This window comes from Anabrus simplex, chromosome 7 (assembly GCF_040414725.1).
Source record: "Anabrus simplex isolate iqAnaSimp1 chromosome 7, ASM4041472v1, whole genome shotgun sequence".
NCBI classification, from domain to species: domain Eukaryota; kingdom Metazoa; phylum Arthropoda; class Insecta; order Orthoptera; family Tettigoniidae; genus Anabrus; species Anabrus simplex.
This window is the reverse complement of record NC_090271.1, coordinates 79,938,086-79,963,001: the sequence shown is the minus strand read 5'-3', so window position 1 is coordinate 79,963,001 and position 24,916 is coordinate 79,938,086. Positions and strand designations below refer to the sequence as shown.

The window sequence follows — 24,916 nt, the reverse complement described above, 5'->3', positions numbered from 1 at the left end:
TTATATCGGCAGAGTGCTATCTCGAAGCCTTGTTGCCGATTCTAAATTTACATTCACCACGTGGTTATCGCATCTCGCTCAGCGTGTATGGTATTCGGTACGGTTCCCAATCTTTTGCATTTTTTTTCAGTAATTTTTGTTTTACATATTAGTCTTTATCTCTCTAGTATAGTACAGTATAGTGTAATTTACAGTTTAGCATAGCATAATTTAGTACTATACAGGTTTAATAGTTCATTGTATAAGAATATAGCTGTAGTTTTATTTATGTCCATGTATTGGTTAGTGTACTTCGTGCGTATTTAGCATGTCAGTGTAATTCGGAAAAGACAAGCGGCAAGAAAGTGACTCTGAGATCAGTGGAGTGTTCCCTTTATAGGCCATAACCTCCTTCCTGTGCCAGCCATTAGCGGTGAGTGAGTGATGGGTTATTTCCTCATTCTTTCTTATTCTTAATATATCCTCTTTATATTGTCGGATGGTGCTAGAAAGTGTTGTTTTGTGAATTTGTTTTCAATCCAGATTCATTAGCTTTTCTGAGTATGGTATTACATTTTACGAGGGCTGTATTGTATCAGCTGTTCTTGCTGCGGTAGCACGCTGACAACAGTGGTAAGGTGATGCGCTTTTGTTTTGTGAAACATCGAGCCATGCGGAGTATAGTTTTCACTTGTAAAGTAAGGTGTATTGATTTGGTGGATCATTAAACCTAACATTAGTTTTTAATTTAAAATGCCTTCATGTCGCACAAGATCGTTTCTAGTGTGTCCATATCCCTGTTGGATAGTTTTTATTCATATATTCAGTAGTCGTTTTCTCGCTTAACATGTTAATTTTTGTTGTCCGCTGCAGAAACATCTTAACATGGTTTTACTGCATACGGACAACAACTACAGCTAACATTGTATTAGGTTAGTATTTTGTATGTTTTCTTATGATTTATCGTAACAACGCAGGTAATATTATGTTCACAATCAGCTGTTCTTCTATCTCGAATAGAAAATAACTCCTTGAACCGAGATCAAAGAGTTTGGACATTATAAATTTTCCAGCCAACTCATTCCTGGTTGCCAGCGTTTTGCCCTCGTGTGCGAGGTTGGGCTCATCAGTTGGTACCTAGCACACCTACCAAGACGCTGGCTAGTGCATACCGTGGAGGCCACTGCGTAGGCTACTTGGAGCTACCGGCAGTGCCAATGCACTATGAGAGACTGTCTCTTTACCAAAAATAGATGCCTGCTTGGCTATCAGATGATATAGATGTTGATTCCCATAGGGAATCTAAAATATTTGTCCCTATGGGAATCAACATCTATATCATCAAAGAGTTTGATCGGAGAAATTTCTTCAGTCAAAGTTAATCTTAGTTCAGTGCGAATTCTCAGATTGTTTATACAAGAAAAAAGAGTTTAGCGTGAACTGAGATCAGTTTCGTCTCTGATCTAAGATCAAACAGTTTATGCAACCGGCCATATATCAACGTCAGAAATGAATGCGAGTTATGTGCGGGGATTTTTTTCCTGCAATTTCAAATGTTAAAAATGGGGGTATACGTGGTGGCGAGTTATATGCGAGCAAATATGGTACAGTTTTGTGGTAAGAAGTCCTTACTTGTTAGTAGAAACTTGTATTTATTACCCTTACTCCCATCCTCTCTCTTCTGATATAAAGGAGATCTCTTCCTAATTCTTCTTACACATTTTCATAGATGACTACATAGCTGTTTGAAGGAAGCATGTGCAAGGTTGTGGGATCGAATTGACAGTCTCCTGGCATTTAAGAGGCCTAAAATTGAGAAACCTATGTTGGTAGGCTCACAAACCCCAATTTTCATAAAATTCCAGCATCACTTTAGTCTGATAGCATATGAAGTGGTATAAAACATAGAATCACTGTCACCTTCAGGAATGATTTATTAGTAATAGAATCGGCATTTACAAGGTGTGGTTAGCGTGTTGTATATTTATTATTTATTGTATGGCTTAACTACATATGTACAGGGACAAATCCACACATTTAAAGATCCACTGGGAGGTTTTCAATCTAGCCTGTAACTGTAGGGTTGGCATTCAGTATATATCTTCCCACTCTTTTGTGAAGCATGTACTAGGACACACTTTTACAATGTGGCCTGTTTAGTAGCTCCACATTTGCACTTTGATGAGTTGGAGATTCTCCACTTATGCAGCTCACTCTTATATCTCCCACCACCAGTTCTAATGCAATTTAGTCAGCTCCAAATATTCCTTCAGAGCTGCATTCCAGGCAGGTGGTTATGTGTGGGATCCTGGGGTACTGCCTATCTGAAGGAAACATATGACCATTATTCCTTCACTGATTCCTCAGTGCTGGATATGCTACAGCTTCCAGGTTCCAAAAATGATGTCTTGCCTTCAGGGGTGTGTGTGGCTAGGTATTGTATTGTGATGTGGATTGGGAGGCTATGCTGCATGTGAGGATCACTATATTTTTACCAGATTTCTATTGTTCTTTGTATTGGGAGGCTATGTTGCACGTGAGGTAGTGCAACAGCTCTTCTGCCAGACTGGTGCACAGTATTCTGCTACTGATTAGCCTACACTAGAGCTAATGCTGCAGTCTACTGCTCCCCATGTTGTTCCAGCCAGTTTCCTTATCAGGTTTGTTACTAGTTTTAAGTTCTTGCTTTACCCCTTTGAGTGTTTCTTGTAGGGTAGAGAGTAATCTAGAGTACTTCCTAGGTACTTTGGAGAGGAAATTATATTTGACTCTGTTCTGAGGTAAGGTGACGCTGAGCTGGCGATTTTATCACTATTATACAAATAAAATGGAGGTTCTCTTCTCATTTTGTGTACATACTCTTTTGACCCTGTTTTCTACAAAAGGTCTTTCATCTGAATCACTAATATTTAGGCATCCACTTTTTTTGTTTATATTTGTTTGGTTGCAACATTACTTTTCCTTTATTTAGATTGATGCTTTCACGGTCTGTATTAATAGACATGATAATGTAGCTTTTGGGCTTTGCTGCATTATCATTTCTACTTTTCCTTTAGCTATTCATTGACAGAGACAGTAATAGTAATGTTTGTGAACAGTGGAACGAAATAATCACTACGTGCCCATGTTTTCTATTGTATCTGTATATATTTTTTCAGAACTTTTTTGGGCATGACAGTAGATTGGTGGAAAAAGATCTAAAGAATAACGTATTTACTCACTTATAACACCCCTTTTTTTCCCCCGTATATTCATCTTAAAAATTTGGGGATGGATAGATATATGATTTATTTTAACTGGCAAAAGTTAGGGAAATATGTAAAAATTGCACATACAGTAATATAGGTGAAGTTGACGTGGTTTAAAAGCAGAAAAAGGAACATCTGTAGTCTTCAAATCAACACACGAAATAGTTATGGTATTTAAACCTATATTTTATTTATACAAAAATTTATATTAGCACATTTAAACAGTTTTGTGTTAAGTCCTCCCAGCTATAGCTGATTGGTCACATGACTAAGCCCTGCGCCATAGCAACACAGCGTAGCATGGAACTGAGTTCTAAGCTGCTCAGCATTGCAATATCATCATGTGGCAACTGTCTAATCTCTGCAATATTTGATTGTAACAGAGACTAACTTTCATAAAATATTTTAATCTTCTTCTCTTCTTCACCCATTCCATTTTCCAGATTCTCTCTGGGTAGGGTAGTGTACCAAAGCCCTCCACCTTACTCGATCTTTCCACCGCTCCTCTTCTAGTACTATATTGCTATAGACTCCTCTATTTGCAATACAGTCTACAACAGAGCTCCTCCATCTCATTCTAGACCGTCCCCTAGGCCTCTTTGCAGTCTCTGTATCTTTGGTATTCTCTCTCCTGCCATTCTCATTATGTGTCCAAACCATTTTAGCTTTGCTATATCAGTCTCTTCTTGAAGTTTACACACTCCCACGCTTCTCCTTATTTCCTCATTTCGTATTCGTTCATATCGTGTTGGACGGTCACATTTAAGGCTAAGAACCAACACACACAACTGAGCCGATGTCCTTACAAGACTGTCATTAAGAACTGCTTCACTATTAAGCAACAGTTCCAGTTGAGATTTTTCGAGAAATTATTTGTTCAGTATCAACACATATGGCAGGAAGCAAGATTTGCCTATTAACAATTATCACAACACTAATTATTCTAATGTTACAATGAAAACTTCTTATCCAATTGCACAGTACAGTCTGACTTATGCCTCTTGTCTTAAAGTTGATGTTGCATAAATTGCATAACGCACCAGTTAATGTTATACTTGGGTTTTAAATTACAAAAGTTCCCCTAGAAGGTGTCATTGGACCCACGTCTTTTTATGTTATAATGGTAGCGTAAATTGGTGAAGATCCATTTTGGTTTTAGACATTCTACACTCCACATAAGTTAGGACTGATTATGTTCTAAATTTTAATTTTTAAAAGTGTATTTTATAACTAGTTTCCTCCATTAACCATCACTTGTTCTGTCCATATATTTTAGATGTTTTCTAGTGTGTTAATTTTAAGATGTCATGATGTTTAAAAGGTTATTATTGTAAAAATTTATATCTTGCAAGGATTGTTAAGGTCCAAGACCAATGACTTTAAAGTTAAGGCTGATGATGCCCCTAATAGAGGGTGAAACATGTACCTAATAAGACTATAATATTATGTAAAAGTTTAACCATAAGTTTCTTGGTATGTTTTGAATAGGTGATCTTATTAAATATTCTTGATATATAATCAACTTCAATACGGAACAAATATGAGAGTTAACTTGTAACATATCGCTTAGTTGAGCAGCTCGTCTCCTTTCTTCCAAGTCTTCCCAGCCCAAACTTTGCAACATTTTTGTAATGCTATTTTGTCGGAAATCACCTATAACAAATCAAGCTGCTTTTCTTTGGATTTTCTCCAGTTCTCGTCAAGGAGTCCTGTTTAGGGCCCCATACACTGGAACCATACTCTATTTGGGGTCTTACCAGAGACTTACATGCCCTCTCTTTACATCCTTACTACAACCCCTAAACACCCTCATAACCACGTGCAGAGATCTGCACCCTTTATTTACAATCTCATTTATTCCTTATATTAACACCTAGGTACTTACAACGAATCCCATAAGGAACTTTCACCCCATCAATGCAGTGATTAAAATTGCTAATGTCACTGCTTTTATAGTCACATGGTTGGTCCGAATCTTCAGTTTCACTCTCCTTCCCACAGTAGATTGTCTTTTGTTCCATCCAGAGCAGATTTTTTTTTTCTTAAAACTTTTTTAACGACATCTGGTGCGATAAGTCCCCATGCACTTATTCCACTTGCAGATTACATGAAAGGACGGTAACTTAATTTTGCCACCTTTTGTTGTCTTATGCTTATAATTTACCATCCAACTTGCATAGACCCTCCTAGTGTGATCTACGAATGGCTTATTTATGCAGACGTCCAACGGCTGTAAAATTAAAGTAACGCCTCCTGGGATGGTGGCTGGACAGGTGTGGGTCATGTTCATCTCCTTTTTCACAGCATCCACTAAGTGGCTGCAGAAGCTGTCTAACACCAGCATAGACTTCTTGCTCAGCAGGGTGCCTGGTTGACGTTGCTGCACTGTCTTCAATCATTTCTACATCAGTTGGCCTTCGTCTAACTTTTCTCTTGTACGCAGATAAGTATCCTCGTAGGAAAATTTCCTTTTGGCAGAGTTTTTGTTTTAAATATGCAATACGACGGAAACTTTGACATAAACGGTCGCTGCTAACATCACAGTGCATTGTAATTTTTCATTTCCAGCAGTTTTAACTAGAACACTTGATGCATTGGTTGCATTTGTTGTGGTATTTGATGGCATTTCGAAGAAATAGTGTCTGATCAGCTTTGTCAATTTGAGACAAGAGAAACTGAGGCTGTTTCTGAAGTCTTATGATAAAGCCGTGAAATTTGATCACTTTGTCAGTATAATCTAATAGGCGCCGTTGGCACAGTGATGTCCTTCTGCACACAGTCCATTTCAGCGCAAAAAAGCGTTTAGATGGTTTCTTCGCTCCTAAAAGTTTCTCTCTCTGTTTACTCCAATAACAAATTGTACACGACTGCATTTCGTATTTACGACTTGCTGCTCTTGCCCTATTTCCTGCAGCATATTCTAACATATTTAACTTGAAGGATGCCGTTAAACTTGTTCTTTGCTCGTTTTCACTCCTGCTTGTATACTGGACTCTTCCTAATAACACAGTACACGCAGCCACACCGGACATTTAGTCCAGAAGCTCGAAGGGCGTTGAGAAATTTATGGTAGGGGAGAGAGTATCCAAGGCAAAGGCCAATGCACAGGTGGTGCAGAAGCAAGGGTTTTACCATTTACTGAAGTATTGCATGTGCTGCCTGGTCACTTAAAAGATTTTCTTGCAATTATTTTTTTCATCTTAAAATAGTATAAAACTAGCAAGTTACCCGTGCTTTGCTACGGTATTATAATGAAATTTATAATTGAATACTTAACGTTTTATATATAATCCGCCGAAATTCGCGATCTAACTCGTTTTCTGAGAGAATCCGCAAAAATGCGTGATCTGACTCATTTTCTGAGAGATTACGGCAAAGTTCCTCCCATTTTTCAATCTTTCTTTCTAGCAATCGATTTCGTACTTCCCCGGCTAGGTCCAGGTATTCCACCCGGTCAGTTGGGTCTCTAAATCTTCGCCGTCTTTTCCTATAAGCATTTTAATATGGATCAAATCCTTGAGAAGATCCGGCTTGGTGTCGTCTTGGGTGCCTTGGTGGTACTGAACCCGCGGCTGGACTGCAATCGTAGGCATTACATGGCCAGGAGCCGTTTCCAGCACGGTCTGCACATTATGACAACGGTCCAGAATATTATTATTATTATTATTATTATTATTATTATTATTATTGATGGACTGGAACCCACAGCAAGATGCAAGACCGCTACTTTACGGTAAATTACATCCTCTGCCATTGTCATTGCTGACAATGTGACCAGCACCATCGCCGCGCGTAGGCAAGTGCGCGAGATTTCTGGCGACACGAATGATACACTTCCGTGAATAATTAACCTTATTATAGAGGTGAACAATTGCACAGTCAATATCATTCATATCGTTTATTTCAAATGTGTTTGAATTTTTATTTATATGCCAGGAGAATCTATTCTAATCTAACTTTATGTACTCCAAAGGAATAGATGGTTCTTGAAAACGAACCAAGAAAGATTAAAAATGATCAGTTTATGATCAGAATAAGTACATTATGAACAGTCAAATCAATTGGTCTCAACTACTTTTTCACCCCACTGCCGTTAATTTGATTTATACCCCCCCCCCCACCAAAAAAAAAAGGCGTGTTTTCTTATGTTTAAATGAGATTCCAAATACCAATGTTCACGTCTGTTACCTTCAGTTCTGAGATATAAGTATCCCCATACAAAGAATTCACTTTTTTCACTTCCTTTCACACTCCCCCCCCTTAAGTGAATTTCCCGTTAAAAATACTTAATAGTAAAGGATCTTCTAAATACCAATTATCACGACTCTAACATCTTCAGTCTTTGAGATATGTGTCCACATAAAAGTAATTCAACTCCTTTTCACCCCCTCCCCCCAAAATGATCTCGCCCATAAATGCTTTTTTCTTTGTTATTAAAGGAGATCCAAACATCAGTTTTTACATCTGTAACAACTTTAGTTTTAATTAGATGTAAGTATCCTCATACAGTTTATTCAATTAATTTTTCCCCTTCCCTCCCCCCTCCCCTTCATTGGATTTTCAGAGAATACGTGTTTGTTTAATTTTAAAGCAGATTCCAAATACCAATTTTCACGTCTGCAAAATCTTTCGTTTTTGAGATAGTGGTATCCTCATACAAATAATTCAATTAATTTTTCAATTTCCCTCCTCCCTTTAGGTGGATTTCCGAACACAAAAATATACTATTACTTTATTTTTAAAGGAAATTCCAAATACCAAACTTCACGTCTGTAACATCTTCAGCTTTTGAGATATCAGTATCCTAATTAAAATAATTCAACCCCATTTTCAGTCACTTTTACCCCTCCAGCCAAGTGGTTTTTCAGAAAACAAATAATACATGTTTCTTTATTTTCAATAGAGATTAAAAAATACTATTTTTCACTTCGGTAACATGTTAAGTTTTTGAGATATACTGTAGAAATGCTCATTTTAAAATTTCACCCTCTTTTTAGTTCTCCTTAAGTGGAGTTTCCAAAAACAAATCACTTATGTTTCTTTATTTTTATAGGAGATTCCAAATACCAATTTTACGTCTGTAACATTTTACGTTTCTGAGATATACTGTAGATATAGTCTAACTAAAAATTCACCCCAATTTGTCATTCCTGTTTAACCCCTATTAATTAGTTTTTCCAAAAACAAAGTGCGTGTTTCTTTATTTTCAAAGGAGATCCCAAATACCAATCTTCAGGTCTGTAACATCTTCTGTTTCTGAGATATAAGTATCCTCATTTAAGGCATTCAACCCCTTTTTCACCCCTACTATTGGGATTTTCCAAAAACAAAAATATATGTGTTTCTTTATTTTTAAAGTGGATTCTAAATACCAAATTTTACATCTGTACACTTTAAAAGTTTTGATATATATATACACACTCATTTTAAAAATTCACCCCCTTTTTCAACCCCCCATTAATTGGATTTTCCAAAAACAAAAAATATGTGTTTCTTCATTTGTAAAGGAGATCCCAAATACCAATTTTCAGGTCCGTAATATCTTCAGTTTCTGAGATATAAGTATCCTCATTAAAGGCATTCAACCTTATTTTTCACCCCTTTTCACCCCTCCTATTGGGATTTTCCGAAAACAAAAAAATACGTGTTCCTTTATTTTGAATGAAGATTCTAAATACCAATTTTTACATCTGTAAACTTTCAAAGTTTTGAGATATAGATACACTAATTTTAAAAATTCACCCCCCTTTTCACCCTCCCACTAATTGGATTTTCCAAAAAACAAAAAATACGAGTTTCTTTATTTGTAAAAGAGATCAAAAGTACCAATTTTCAGGTCTGTAATATCTTCAGTTTCTGAGATATAAGTACTGCCCTTTTCACCCTCCCACTAATTGGATTTTCCAAAAAACAAAAAATACGAGTTTCTTTAGTTGTAAAAGAGATCAAAAGTACCAATTTTCAGGTCTGTAATATCTTCAGTTTCTGAGATATAAGTACCGGTATCCTGATTAAAGGCTTCCAATACCTTTTTTACCCTTTATCACCCCTCCTATTGGGATTTTCCAAAAACAAAAAAAATATGTTTCCTTATTTTTAAAGTATTCTAAATACCAATTTTTACATGTGTAAACTTTTAAAGTTTTGAGATATAGATACTCATTTTAAAATTTCACCCCCTTAGCGACGGAATATCCGAAAATCCTCTCTTAGTGAGCACCTACATCTTAATATGAATGTATTCCCAAAATTTCATTTCTTTATGTCTAGTAGTTTTGGCTCAGCGATGATGAATCAGTCAGTCAGGTCAAGTTATTTTATATATATAGATTAAGGATGGAGTGGGGTTTTATAGGAGAGTAAAGGCGGTAATCAGAAAATGACATTAAACAATATCATTGTTTCCTTTATTTTCTGTTAGTTTTTGAAGTACACATTTATAATTTTGATTAAAATTTTGTATTACAATTTCCTACAATTGTACTGTATAATGAAATTTCTGTTATTAGGTTTTAGCTACTGGTGGTTATGGCCGAGCTTACTTCTCATGCACATCTGCTCACACATGTACTGGTGATGGTACTGCAATGATCTCCAGAGCAAATTTGCCAAATCAAGATTTGGAATTTGTCCAGTTCCATCCCACAGGTTAGTTTTCGGTTTTTGTTAATGGAGAATATCGTGTATGTGAAACAGTGTTGAACCTCTTACTTAACTTGGAAATGAATTTAATGTTTGGAATTTCTTTCTGTCTATGTCTCTCATCTTAATCAAGTATTGTGTGCTTCCTTCATTGTACTTGGATAAGAATATTGATCAGAGGAGAGGAAAAATCATGAAAGATTCCTTTGGCTTTGCGTACGTATCTATCCATCAATACGAAGAAACCTGGTTAGTAATGTGAAAGCGTTAACAAAGTGTTAACTCCCTTTATGTAGGCATGAAGACACTCAAATATTGACCATTATAATAATAATAATAATAATAATAATAATAATAATAATAATAATAATAATAATAATAATAATTTGGGGGACCGAGCTCGATAGCTGCAGTCGCTTAATTGTGGCCACCCTGAAGATGGTTTTCCGTGGTTTCCTATTTTCACACCAGGCAAATGCTGGGGCTGTACCTAATTAAGGCCACGGCTGCTTCCTTCCCACTCATAGCTCCTTCCTGTCCCATCGTCGCCATAAGACTTTTCTGTGTCGGTGCGACCTAAAGCCACTAGCAAAAAAGAAAAAAAAGAAAATAATTTGAGGCAGGTCTTTGCATGGTAGCATTCCACACACTCCTTTCCACTGCTTTTCTCTTCATTTTAACATAGCTTCCTTCTATCTTCATATAGTCCCATCTGTTTCTTACTTCCTCTCTTTCTGCTCACCAACCCTTCATGAGCATCTGTTAACAAGCAGTCTCATCTCATCCAAGATCCAGTCCAATTTCTCCTTCCCCCCACCCTTATAACATGTAGCAGACATCTCATTTTCCCAACTCTTTCTATCACTTTGCATTTCTTACTCTGTCTACCGAGCTTATTTTTTCCATTCCCTTCCATACCTGAATCTCAAATGCTTCCAGTCTCCGTTCTACTCCTTCCCCAATTAGATTTGATTCCTTTGTGAATTGATATGTGAATGCTTATTTTTTGTTGTCTCTTTGGTTGTAAGTATTGGTAATTATTGGTCATACAAGAACCTTCTCCATTATAGTTCATAGTTTTTTTATCATTTAGTGAAAAACGGAAAACTTCCTGAATATAATTCATTTTGCCAGAATCATCATTGTTTGACAGTGAATCATTGGGTCATTTGGTTCAAAAGAAAGTACCAAGATTCAGTATGACTAAGTGATCTTCTGAGGGCAGGGAATTTATCATATTATAATTAATGTTGTTGAAAGGGGGCTGGTTTGGTGGTGGTGTAGACAGACATTATATTCTGTGGGCATGAAGAGGAAGTAGATTATCGAGCATTCAAAAGAGTTCTTGAAAGGAGACATTTCTAACATTGTGTTATCTCTAAAGACCCTTTCTTATGAATGTGATTTTCAACCCATGTCGAGAATACTTAATACGTGAGTGAAGAATAATCTACCGAGGTTTCTTCAGGAATTAGTCCATTATTTGTGTATGCTGAGGTAAAGCGTGATATAAATTTTTTATAATTGCCAGTTTTTGAGGTGTTCTGCAAACTCAAATTTCATTATGGAATGCATTGTAAATAAATGAATAAATTGTACTTTGTAGGTATATATGGTGCTGGCTGCCTTATTACGGAAGGCTGTCGTGGAGAGGGAGGATACCTGATTAACAGTGAAGGAGAGAGATTTATGGAACGATATGCCCCTGTTGCAAAGGATTTGGCATCCCGAGATGTTGTGTCAAGGTCCATGACTATTGAAATTAGGGAAGGAAGGTAGGAGCTTTAGGACAGTTTTCCTGAACTGTTTTCCACAGTGAATGTGTTTGCTGCTACTTTGTAGCTAATTATTAAATGATTTTTGCAGAGGCTGTGGACCAGAGAAAGACCATGTTTATCTCCAGTTGCATCATTTGCCCCCCGAGCAGCTTGCAACCAGGTTGCCTGGTATATCTGAGACTGCTATGATATTTGCTGGTGTGGATGTGACTCGAGAACCCATTCCAGTTTTACCAACAGTTCACTACAATATGGGTGGAATACCCACCAACTATAAAGGTCAAGTATTGACTACATCTGGTGGAGAAGACAAAGTTGTTCCTGGCTTGTATGCTTGTGGTGAAGCTGCTTGCTCTTCAGTTCATGGTGCCAACCGTCTAGGTGCTAACTCATTGCTAGACTTGGTGGTATTTGGTCGTGCTTGTGCAAAGACCATTGCCGAGGAGAACAAGCCAGGAGAGACGTTTGGACCAATAAAGGCAGTAAGTTGTTCAAATCAATGTGTGCTTGTGGGATTAAAAAAAAAGTATGGAATTTATTTACTACTTAAAATAGTGCGTTCTGTTGCTTTTAATCAGGAAATCTGAGTAGCTTAGGAAGCATTTCTGCAACATTGTAATGTATGCATTGTTTTAAGAGCAACAAGAGCCACAAGAGATCTGCATTTACTGCACCTTTGATTTTACTGTATGCTGAAGATATGATTGACCTTTGTCAAGTCCGAGCATGGAACAACTGCCTTGCAGATTTTGGCCTCCAGTTCAGCATGAAGAAAACAATATCTGACTATAAATCTAAATTTAAATTTCTTAGGAATGCCATGCAGAAAACACGGCGTGATCATTTGAGAAATGATGATGTCAGTTCATCTTTGGGAGTGGAGCACCCTCTGGAAGAAAGATTATGGTCTGCAAGACTTAAATCATTTGGGCATGTAAAGGGAATGCCAGGCACTTGAGCACCACAGGCATACATGGAACAGACAGTTAGTGGAAGGAGACCTGTTGGATGACCAAGGAAACTATGGCTGGACTACCTGAAGTTTAAACGTAGAGAGTAGAGGTGGGGACTGGAGAGTAATCGTGGAGAGAGACCTACATGGACAGACAATGCTGGTGAGACCTTGTTTGCCACCACCCTACCTGGCAAGGTGGATGTGTTACATGATGAAGATCATCAAAATTAATGGTGTTGACCTACCAACAACAAGTACTTTAAAGTTCCTTTGCTCAGCAGTTGCTCCTGACTGAATACTTTGTGCTGAGATCTTCTGCCACTTGAGCAGTGTATGGCTTGAAATGCATTCTGATTGGTGTACTTTTGCAAGATTCTAGAGCGGCTCAAGTTGAAAATATACCATTCTACAGTCTACTGTGTTGCCCTGCATGCTGCTGAATACCAGTCCTTGTCAAAAGAAACATGTCGTGGAAACAAAGATGTTCAGTTGGACATCTGGCCTGACATTCATGATTGTTATACAAATGATTTAAGTTTGCAGGCGATACAGAGTGGACCCATTTCTGAAAAGATGTGATAAAGCCATCTTTGCTGGTACAGGCACAAACTTCGAACAGAAGCAGCAATGGTAGCTTAGAGGGTTAAGACTGATTTTGCTTTGCAAGCAAATGGGGAAATGGTTGGTAGGATGACTGAGGCAGCATTGGCTTGACACCCTGCATGAAGATCTTCCTACTATACACCTGCATCCTGACATGGCACACGACTGTATCAGGTGGTGACAGCTTGTCAAAAGAGCAAATCCCTCCATCGTGAGGGACAAACTCTAAGGAGGAGGTCAATACCCTGAGACCTTTGAAAGAGGAATTAAAATAAAATATCTTATGAAATACTGCTCCTTTACCCCCTGAGCTAACAAAGTCAGTTGTTTCTTCTACAATACTTGCAAGAGACTTTGAAATGCCAGAATTAATGCTGTTCAAAATACTATCTTGATAGCAATGAAGAAAGTTTGGTTTGTACTAGTAAAACAATCTAGATTATATTATATTTGTTTTCTATGAGGCTCTTATTAACCTAGATTATATTCTAGTAGTTTTTTTATGAGGCTCTTATTGACTGATTTATTTAAACTAGATCAATTAAAGTTTCTGTCTGCAGAAACCTCTTAAAAGAGGACCCTGTTATTGACCAAAAAATGTGATAAAAATTTTTAAGGTTTCATTCACAAACGAGGTGTGAGAGGGGGTTAATTAAGGAGGGCTGTCCTTGAATAATCCAACTATTTTAATTGGTCTCTGTGAATTATGTAATCAGATACTTAACTTTACTGTAGTTTTGTGCATTAGCTTTATAGGAAGAAAATAGTGGGATGGATAAATGAAAAACAAAATTAAGTTTCTTAATTTCTTTGCTGGCAAAAGGCATGTTTCTTTGTGGGGTGCCTTGCCAAGTTTTGTATATTTCTTGTGACTGGATATACTTATTATTATATTTTGTTCTGAAGTTTAGTGGTTATATTTACAGAATGCTGGTGAAGAATCTGTTGCTAACTTGGACTGGATTCGATTTGCCAAGGGTTCCATTCCCACTGCAACCCTGCGTCTCAACATGCAGAAGGCTATGCAGACTCATGCAGCTGTATTTAGAACAGCAGAGACTTTGCAGGAAGGAGTCACAAAAATGAGCAATTTATATAAGAAAATGGCTGATCTTAAGGTTTGTATTAGAATGCTTGTTGTTAGAAGTTATTTCATGGAAGCCATGGATGATTTCATAGGCAGAGATAGATATATTTGTAGTATCCTTTAGCTCTGTTGGCCCTTAGGTACATGCTCAGTCATGTTATAAAGTTACTACAGTAAACCATCTCAGCGTATATCAACTGCATGAAACAGTCAGTTTCTGTTGATACCTTCCTCGCCTCCCCTTCCGGTCCTGCAGTATTTTTACAATATTCCTTGCTTTTATCATCGAGTAAGTATTGAAAAGACCGTCGTGGACTACATTGCCCCGCCATCTCTCACGAAGATAAATTCCCTATCGTTATCGTCTTCATAGATCTCACTGTTCGAATCGGCCTCCTGCTCCGTATCACTGTTATGATCCTTCGTAAAACGCTCTTCAACAGATTGCTTGTATTAATCGGGACTGTCTATTTTCTGGGACTGATGAAGCCAATCGGGTAAAATTTTCTCCAAATCCTGTGTTTCCCGCATATTACTTTCCTCTGCTGCAACCTCGTAATGATGCAGTTGTAGGGATTAAATTAAGATAATTTTTGTTCTTGATGATAGGATGTCTAATGGATTGGTGAGTTGTTTCTGATTAACAGTGTTTTCATCATGCTTGCTGAAGATTTCATAGTTATCCGACTAAGAAAGTGCTTCTTATTTAACACTCATTTTAACCACACAGACAATTATGTCAAGGACATCATGAAATCGATGAGCAAAATTTTCTAGAACTGAGGAATGCGAGTGCAAAGGGAAGGAAGGAGTAAGAAAATGGTGGTCATGGTATAGTTTAACCCTAGACCGGGCGCCCTGGTTGTTTTTGTCAACCAACGCTCTATTTTACGCCGTAATTCCTAGAACTGTCAGTCTTTCACCACCTTGCAACTAATACCTTTGCTCTAACTCTTGGCCTTCAGTTCAGTCGAAGTTCGACGACAGTGGAAGCGATACATGAGTAATTATGTCGAGCGAAATCTTGGAACCCGAAGCCATTCGACAGTCAACCGCGCGCCTGGGCATGTAAGTAAAATTTATTTCTTTAAAATTTCCTTTCCTCTGTACTTTTTGGGTAATTAGGTAAGGTCAGGCGTAATTACATGCAGTATACTTCTATGTTAGGTCTCGTTTTGTCAATGATGGAGACATATCTGACATTTTGAGCCGGTTGTCCAATGAAATAGAGGACTCTGCTTCGGATTTTTTGGGGAGGAAGAAATTATAAACGTATCGGATCAGGATCATAACAGTGATACGGAGCAGGAGGCCGATTCGAACAGTGAGATCTATGAAGACGATAACGATAGGGAATTTATCTTCGTGAGAGATGGCGGGGCAGTGTAGTCCACGACGGTCTTTTCAATACTTACTAGATGATAAAAGCAAGGAATATTGTAAAAATACTGCAGGACCGGAAGGGGAGGCGAGGAAGGTATCAACAGAAATTGACTGTTTCATGCAGTTGATATACGCTGAGATGGTTGATGAACTATTATACTGGACTAATTTGTACATTTCTAGGAAGCGGAAGGAAGTGAATTACAGCCGTGAGCGTGATGCTAAATCTGCGAACCGCAGTGAAGTTATGGCATTGCTCGGGGGATAAGGTGTGAAAGATTTCTTGGACATAGTAACAAAGTTTATCTTTCATCCAGTCATTTTTGGCTATTATATCTGATCATTTCATTGTATAATTGTGCAAATATTAAAATATGACCATTATTTTAATTTAGTAATGTATCTACTGCTTAACTCATTTTAAATAGGTGCAGTATTCAAGTCCATATCAGAATTAGTTCACGTGTTCATGATTATCCATTTTAAGTACATTCATATTAATCACTAATACAAGTTTTTAATTTTATTTGAAGAATAACATTGAAACAAAAGATAAAACGCTGTTAAATGAAATGTTTATGCGATTGGAAGCCTGTAAACGACTGAAAACGTAACTGGTTGACAAAGTCAACCGCGCGCCCAGTAGTGTGGCAGAAATTGGCGCGCCCAGTCTAGGGTTAATACAAAGAGCGTAGGTAATGCGGCCAATACAGTAGAACCTTGATAATTCAAAATCGGAAATACGAGGTACGGTTTCACATGTCATTTAAATAGTTTAATTTGAAAGACAGATAATTCATAATTCGAAGAACAGTTTTCAAGTTAACTAATGAAGAAGGTTCCACCTGATCAATACTTTCCTTTTTTATTATTTAGCCTTTGGCTAAATTTTTGTCATTAAAACTTACAGTGCAAGTTTCGATTGCTTAGCAGTCATCATCAGCTGTTTCACATAATGCTTAGGTAAAAATAGCATAAAACAATTCCATAATTAAGAATAAAAATTATGTTAGTAAGGAACAATTAGGTGGTGGGGTAGGGGGGGGGATATGTGAAGGGTAGGGGTGGGGGTGGGGCAGTTGTTAGTTAAAGATTAAAAACTTATACAAATTAAAAAAAACTATTTTTTGAATTAAAAAGTCTTTGGTTTCATTCTATGTCACTGCACTGGTTATTTATTAAATTCGACGGTTTTTAGCATGATGCTCTTGCAAACTTGTCTTGGTTGTATAATGTTCCTTGTTTTGCTAGACCTCTCTTGTTTGTATCTCGTTACTGTCCGGTGAAGAAGATTATGTTTATTGTTGGTCAAATTATACAGGTTTCGTTAAGTTGGATAGTTTGGAGTACGACCTGTAACCGGCAGAAAAAAAGCGTCTGTTAATTAAAATCATCTGGGGGTGTGTTGTTTGCATTTTAAATAAATAGGAACTGTAATTTTTTTTTAAACTACAAATTCTATTCGGAAATCGTTAAGTTGGGATGTTTGGTGGACAACCTGTAACTGGCAGAAAGGATGCGTTTGTTAATTGAGAATACCTGGGGATGTGTTGTCTAAAGGAATTGTTTGTACTGTAAAAACTTTTAAACTTACCTCTGTCCAATTTGTTCTTGTTCCGATGTTTACGAGTTTGTATCTATCTCTGCTGTCCTCGACCTTGTGTAGTAGCGGTGTGACGAGGACGTTAAGCTAGCTTGGTTTGGAGGGGGAAGGGGAAGTGAAGGCATGTTGTCATTTGTTATGTGCAGGGGGTGGCTTCTATTTGTGACGTAGCTGCTTTGTGATTGCTTCCTACCTTTATTGGGCGTATTTGATTGCCTCCTAATAATTCCATGTATCTCAATACATGTTCAAACAAGGGGTTTCTTTGTTCATTTGTTTCATTTAAATTTTTATCCTCCTTAAGCAAGTTATCCAGAAATATATGTATACTTTCCAAATTATTCATTAGTCTTCCTTTATTTAGCGTATTGATGATTGCAAGGTCCTGATTGATATTTGTAAATTTGTGGCCTGTCTCTTTCATAAGTTCACCCCATTGCGGAAAACCTTTTGTGTATTTCCGCATTAACGTATTCTTGGTATCTTATCGCGAAGTTGTGTCCGGATTGCCAGATATATGTGGCCTGGCACTGATTACATGTTAACTTGTAAATTCCTGATTTTTGAAACTTTCCTTCATTATTCTCATTGACCCTGCTATGATTGAAAAACCTGTGTCTAGTGTTATTATTTGTTGAAAACGCTATCTTAATGTCGTGCATCCTAAATAAATTAGTGATTGCGTAAATGTTCGGTTTATTAAAGGTGAACCTCACATATTTTCTGGTTCGTTCTGTTTGTTTAATTAAACTTGTTTGCTGTTTGTATTTGCATTTGGTGATCAGCCCGTTAATCATTTTTAAACTCTGCAGTCGCTTAAGTGCGACCAGTATCCAGTATTCGGGAGATAGTAGGTTCGAACCCCACTGTCGGCAGCCCTGAAAATGGTTTTCTGTGGTTTCCCATTTTCACACCAGGCAAATGCTGGGACTGTACCTTAATTAAGGCCACGGCTGCTTCCTTCCCACTCCTAGCCCTTCCCTATCCCATCATCGCCATAAGACCTATCTGTGTCGGTGCGACGTAAAGCAACTAGCATTTTTAAACTAAAGCCGTTAAGGAGGGCTTGTTGTCGAATGAAAGATAGTTCTTTATTCCTCTCTTTATTGGTTAATGGAATTTCGAAGGCTCTGTTAATAAAGCTGTAATATGCTGATTTTTTCTGTGAATCAGGATGCAAAGAATTATTATGGATCGTGGTTGGAGTGAATAAAATCGAAGAACAATGTCTCTTCCATTACTGAAATATGGACTTTTAATTCAAAACTGCCTTTTCATTATAAGAAAAAGTATTTTACAGAGTAATTTAAATTCAAAATTTTTCCGCGTCATGATGGAACGTGTCTTCTGGAACGTGCAGGGGTAGGTCTCGCAACTTTCACTCACTGTGGTGTGTTTACAGTGTGTTTCATAGTTCCTAAGTTCGAGTGAAATCGTAATTCTTTTGTTTTCAGCATTTTAAGGAATGGCACAGTATCATGTAGCAGGCAGTGTGCGAAGAAGCACAAACCGTGAACACTGGCGATGCTGACATACGGCGAAAAAAGCGTGGCTCATATATCCTACGCAATTCGTATGCACCGAACAATATTGTCAATGCCGATGAAACTCCATTGTTCTCCATTGTTTGTTCTTTTAATGTCAGGCCTAAATGGACTTGTGGTTTTAAAAGAGAGAAGTGCCAATCCAGGAAATCGTACAAGGGTGGGGTTCACTGTACACTGTTGCAATGCAGACAGAAGCGAGAGACTTCCTCCCCTCGTCGTATTAAGATCCAAAAAGCCACAATGTTTTAAGGGCGTCGGGCACTTTCCGTTCAAGTACAAGGCATCTCAAAATGCAAACAGTAAACTAATCCAGAAAATAAAGCACTTGCACAACGGGCCCAACATAATTTGTCTTCGTCTTTGAATCGTCTGTTTTTTCCTTTCGTTGTGTGAGGTTATGTTTGCCAGTGAGTTATTCAAGTGTATTATTTGAATACTATAAATGCATATAATTTACAAAGTTTATTCCACCTACTCAATACTGTACAATAATTGCAATGTCTATAAATACATTACAATATGTCATCAAGGGACTAGTTTTGACCCTATGTGGGTCATCAGCCTAACTAAGAACACGTACGGATTTGCCGATGTCCTAAAACAAAATTACATTGTGGAAAGATGAACTGTGTATGTGATGCAATAATGTACATACAAAATGGTGGAGTGATGAAATGTTGATAGATAAAATAATGTTGTACTGATCAATGACAAATAAAATTTTCAGCAATTACAATTAGACTGTAAGAATAGTATCACATGATTTTTTACAATGATGATTAAAAATATGCCCTTGTTTAGTGAATACTTTAAAATTGCACATTTAAAGTATAAAATGCCGGTTGAATGCAAAGTCCAGATACTTCTGTTGAGTTCTATATTTCAAGTGCATCTTCATGTAGAGAATTGAATGTTGAACATTGCTTAAGGTCCAATATTTCTGATACAGAAATTAAATGTAGATAAAACCATATGATATTCTTATAATATAATGTATTCTTGCTGTGGTATGTAGAAAATTCCCAATCCAAGTTGGAACCAATAGAACCTGGTGATGAAAAAGTTAGAATTAATGCGAGATATTTTAAAGGAAGGGAATGGCAAAAAACGAAGAGAAAACATGAGTACTCACCTTGCACGCAATGTGAACGACCTGACTGGTAGAGTGCACCTAGAGTAATGAGAATGACATGGAATAGGAGGGGAAGAAAGTTAGTGGAGGGAGGAGCAACTCAGTGGAGCGGGTGTCATGCGAAGGGAGGGGCGGGGAAATGGGAAGTGGCTTAAGGTGGGGCCGACGGGTGGGGGAATGATGGCGATTGTCTCGACGGAGGACCTTTAATTAAAGAAAGATTTTTGATCCGCTAAATTGTTTTTTCTGAAATAGGTCATGAATAAATCAAATAAAATATTGGACTTTTCCGTTATTTCGTTCAGGTTATAGTTAGCATTAAAGTACTGGTCCAGATATATATAAAAATTCTCAGTTATATTAAGCAGAGGGTCCTTGTTAGCTATTTCAAGAATGTCCACGTCTAGTTCAGTATTCGTGAATTTATGATCGTAATCGACCATATGTTGGCCGATAGCCGAAAATTTATATTTGACTGCGTTGTTATGTTCCAGATATCTTATATTAAAACTTCTTCCAGTTTGCCCTACATAAGAAATATTAGAGCAGGATTTTGCGTACCTGTTTACCTTTACAAAGGTAAAAAATGAGAGTATCCTAATTCAATACAATAAATATTCAGTCATTAAACGGAGTTTACCTTGTTGATGTGTGACGTGTTATGTAGAATGTGTGTACTGTTATTATTGGTTTTGAATGCCATTTTTATGCCTTTTTTCTTGAAAATATTAGTGATCTTATGAATATTGTTATTAAAAGTGAAAGTGGAAAAGGATTCGTGTTTAGGTAGTTCTTTCTTAAGTGTTGTTTTGGGGCGAAATTTATGTTTATTGATAAACTTTTCTATAAAGTGGCTACCGAAGCCATTGAATTTTGCTATACCGCGAATAGTATTCAATTCAATGGAAAGATCTTTCTTAGCCATGGGTATGTTGAATGCTCGGTGATTTAGGCTATTATATGTTTCTCTTTTATGAAGTTGGGGGTGAGTTGAATCTTGAAGAATAGTAACTGCGGGTTGGGTGGGTTTTCTATAAATTTCATAGTTTAAAGAATCTGGATGTCTTATGATGGTTAGATCTAGAAAGTTGATCTTTTGATCTGTTTCTGATTCCAGAGTGAATTTGATATGGGAGTCGATGCTGTTTAGCCCTTGAAGGGGGGTGGGAGCGTCTGTTGATTTTTCATTTATAATTGCTAGAACATCATCAACATACCTGGCCCAGAAGAGGATGTTATCGAATTTGTTGTTAATTTTAGTGTTCGCGAGGAAATCGAGGTAAATTTCCGCAAGAATACCTGAGGCTGGTGAACCCATTGCCTGACCGTTCTGTTGGTAGATGATACCATTGAACATGAAAAAGTTGTTGTTTACGACCAATTTAAGTAACATAATAAAGTCTTGAATCTCTAATTTATTCAAATGACTATTTTTGTTCAAGTTATTTTCAATGATGGGAATTAACTTGGAAATTTGGATGCTGGAGTACATGTTTATAGTATCAAAAGAGTGGAGAGAATAATCGGGTTGCATCCTGAACTTGTTTAGTTTATCTATTAATTCATATGTTTTTAATGGACTTCTTAGATAAGAATTGGTAGTTATTCCTTAAGAACCTTTGGATAAATTGCAATGTTTTTTTTACAATGGATTCAGTCTATAACTAATGATTAGTCGAATGGGAACACCGGCCTTACGTATCTTCGGGAGAGCTCTGATAGTAGGAAGACCCGGGTTCATACTTATAAGTTGACTTTTCTCTTGTTCGGTAAGCAGAAAGGAGATGTTATTAAAGGCTTGTTTGAGGAATCTTTGAACTTTTTGCGTAGGATCTTTTTTAAATACGGATAAAGGACAATCTGTGAAGAAATCTGATGTTTTACCGATGTATTCATTTTTATCGATAATTACTGTTGTGTTGCCTTTATCGGCTTTGGTCACAATTAGATCATTCAATCAATCAATCAATACTGATCTGCATTTAGGGCAGTCGCCCAGGCGGCAGATTCCCTATCTGTTGCTTTCCTAGCCTTTTCCTAAATGATTTCAAAGAAATTGGAAATTTATTGAACATCTCCCTCGGTAAGTTATTCCAATCCCTAACTCCCCTTCCTATAAATGAATATTTGCCCCAGTTTGTCCTCTTGAATTCCAACTTTATCTTCATATTGTGATCTTTCCTACTTTTATAAACGCCATTCAAACTTATTCGTCTACTAATATCATTCCACGCCATCTCTCCGCTGACAGCTCGGAACATACCACTTAGTCGAGCAGCTCTTCTTCTTTCTCTCAATTCTTCCCAACCCAAACATTGCAACATTTTTGTAACGCTACTCTTTTGTCGGAAATCACTCAGAACAAATCCAGCTGCTTTTCTTTGGATTTTTTCCAGTTCTTGAATCAGGTAATCCTGGTGAGGGTCCCATACACTGGAACCATACTCTAGTTGGGGTCTTACCACAGACTTATATGCACTCTCCTTTACATCCTTACTACAACCCCTAAACACCCTCATAACCATGTGCAGAGATCTGTACCCTTCATTTACAATCCCATTTATGTGATTACCCCAATGAAGATCTTTCCTTATATTAACACCTAGATACTTGCAATGATCCCCAAAAGGAACTTTCACCCCATCAACGCAGTAATTAAAACTGAGAGGGCTTTTCCTATTTGTGAAACTCACAACCTGACTTTTAACCCCGTTTATCAACATACCATTGCCTGCTGTCCATCTCACAACATTTTCGAGGTCACGTTGCAGTTGCTCACAATCTTGTAACTTATTTATCACTCTATAGAGAATAACATCATCCGCAAAAAGCCTCCGATTCCACTCCTTTACTCATATAATTTATATATATAAGAAAACATAAAGGTCCGATAACACTGCCCTGAGGAACTCCCCTCTCAACTATTACAGGGTCAGACAAAGCTTCACCTACTCTAACTCTGAGATCTATTGTCTAGAAATATAGCAATCCATTCAGTCACTCTTTTGTCTAGTCCAATTGCACTCATTTTTGCCAGTAGTCTCCCATGATCCACCCTATCAAATGCTTTAGACAGGTCAGTCGCGATACAGTCCATTTGACCTCCAGAATCCAAGATATCTGCTATATCTTGCTGAAATCCTACAAGTTGAGCTTCAGTGGAATAACTTTTCCTAAAACCGAATTGCCTTCTATCGAACCAGTTATTAATTTCACAAACATGTCTAATATAATCAGAAAGAATGCCTTCCCAAAGCTTACATACAATGCATGTCAAACTTACTGGCCTGTAATTTTCAGCTTTATGTCTATCACCCTCTCCTTTATACACATGGACTACTATAGCAACTCTCCATTCATCTGGTATAGCTCCTCCGACCAAACAATAATCAAATAAGTACTTCAGATATGGTACTATATCCCAACCCATTGTCTTTAGTATATCCCCAGAAATCTGATCAATTCCAGCCGCTTTTATAGTTTTCAACTTTTGTATCTTATTGTAAATGTCATTGTTATCATATGTCAATTTTATGACTTCTTTGGCCTTAGTCTCCTCCTCTATCTTGACATTATCCTTGTAACCAACAATCTTTACATACTGCTGACTGAATACTTCTGCCTTTTGAAGATCCTCACATACACACTCCCCTTGTTCATTAATTATTCCTGGAATGTCCTTCTTGGAACCTGTTTCTGCCTTAAAATACCTATACATACCCTTCCATTTTTCACTAAAATTTGTATGACTGCCAATTATGCTTGCCATCATGTTATCCTTAGCTGCCTTCTTTGCTTGATTCAATTTTCTAGTAAGTTCCTTCAATTTCTCCTTACTTCCACAGCCATTTCTAACTCTTATTTCTTTCCACTCTGCACCTCCTTCTTAGTCTCTTTATTTCTCTATGATAATAAGGTGGGTCTTCACCGTTCCTTACCACTCTTAAAGGTACAAACCTGTTTTGGCATTCCTCAACAATTTCTTTAAACCCATCCCATAGTCTGTTTACATTTTTATTTACCGTTTTCCACCGATCATAGTTACTTTTTAGAAACTGCCTCATGCCTGCTTTATCAGGCATATGGTACTGCCTAACAGTCCTACTTTTAAGACCTTCCTTTCTATCACATTTATTTTTAACTACGACAAAAACAGCTTCGTGATCACTAATACCATCTATTACTTCAGTTTCCCTATAGAGCTCATCTGGTTTTATCAGCACCACATCCAGGATATTTTTCCCTCTGGTTGGTTCCATCACTTTCTGAATTAGCTGTCCTTCCCATATTAACTTATTTGCCATTTGTTGGTCATGCTTCCTGTCGTTCGCATTTCCTTCCCAGTTTACATCTGGCAAATTCAGATCTCCCGCTACAATCACATTTCTTTCCATGTCATTTCCCACATAGCTGACTATCCTATCAAATAATTCCGAATCCGCGTCAGTGCTACCCTTTCCCGATCTGTACACTCCAAATATATCAAGTTGCCTATTATCTTTAGAAATGAGCCTTACACCTAGAATTTCATGTGTCTCATCTTTAACTTTTTCGTAGCTTACAAATTCTTCTTTCACCAGAATGAACACACCCCCTCCCACCATTCTTATCCTATCTCTACGATACACACTCCAGTGCGGTGAGAAAATTTCTGCATCCATTATATCATTTCTCAGCCATGATTCAACTCCTATTACAATATCTGGTAAATATATATCTATTAAATTACTTAATTCTATTCCTTTCTTTACAATACTTCTACAGTTCAACACTAACAATTTTATGTCATCCCTACTTGATTTCCAGTTCCCTGTTCCCTTATCACCGCTCCCTAGGCCATCCTGTTTCCCTGAATGTACCTGCCTATTACCCTTCCAAATAAATTTCCTAACTTATACGTACCACTGCGGTTTAAATGAAGGCCATCCGAGCGCAGATCCGTATCTCCTACCCACCCGT

General features: G+C 37.4%; 1 protein-coding gene across 1 annotated transcript in view; it reads left to right on the top strand.

Annotated features, from left to right (window-relative positions):
- Positions 1–24,916, top strand: part of LOC136877268 (succinate dehydrogenase [ubiquinone] flavoprotein subunit, mitochondrial) — a 133,638-nt gene that overhangs the window by 77,724 nt on the left and 30,998 nt on the right. The window contains exons 6-9 of the mRNA XM_067151177.2: positions 9,737–9,875; positions 11,476–11,644; positions 11,736–12,129; positions 14,132–14,323. Of these exons, the coding sequence (XP_067007278.1) occupies positions 9,737–9,875; positions 11,476–11,644; positions 11,736–12,129; positions 14,132–14,323 (894 nt within the window). The remainder of the gene's footprint in view (positions 1–9,736; positions 9,876–11,475; positions 11,645–11,735; positions 12,130–14,131; positions 14,324–24,916) is intronic.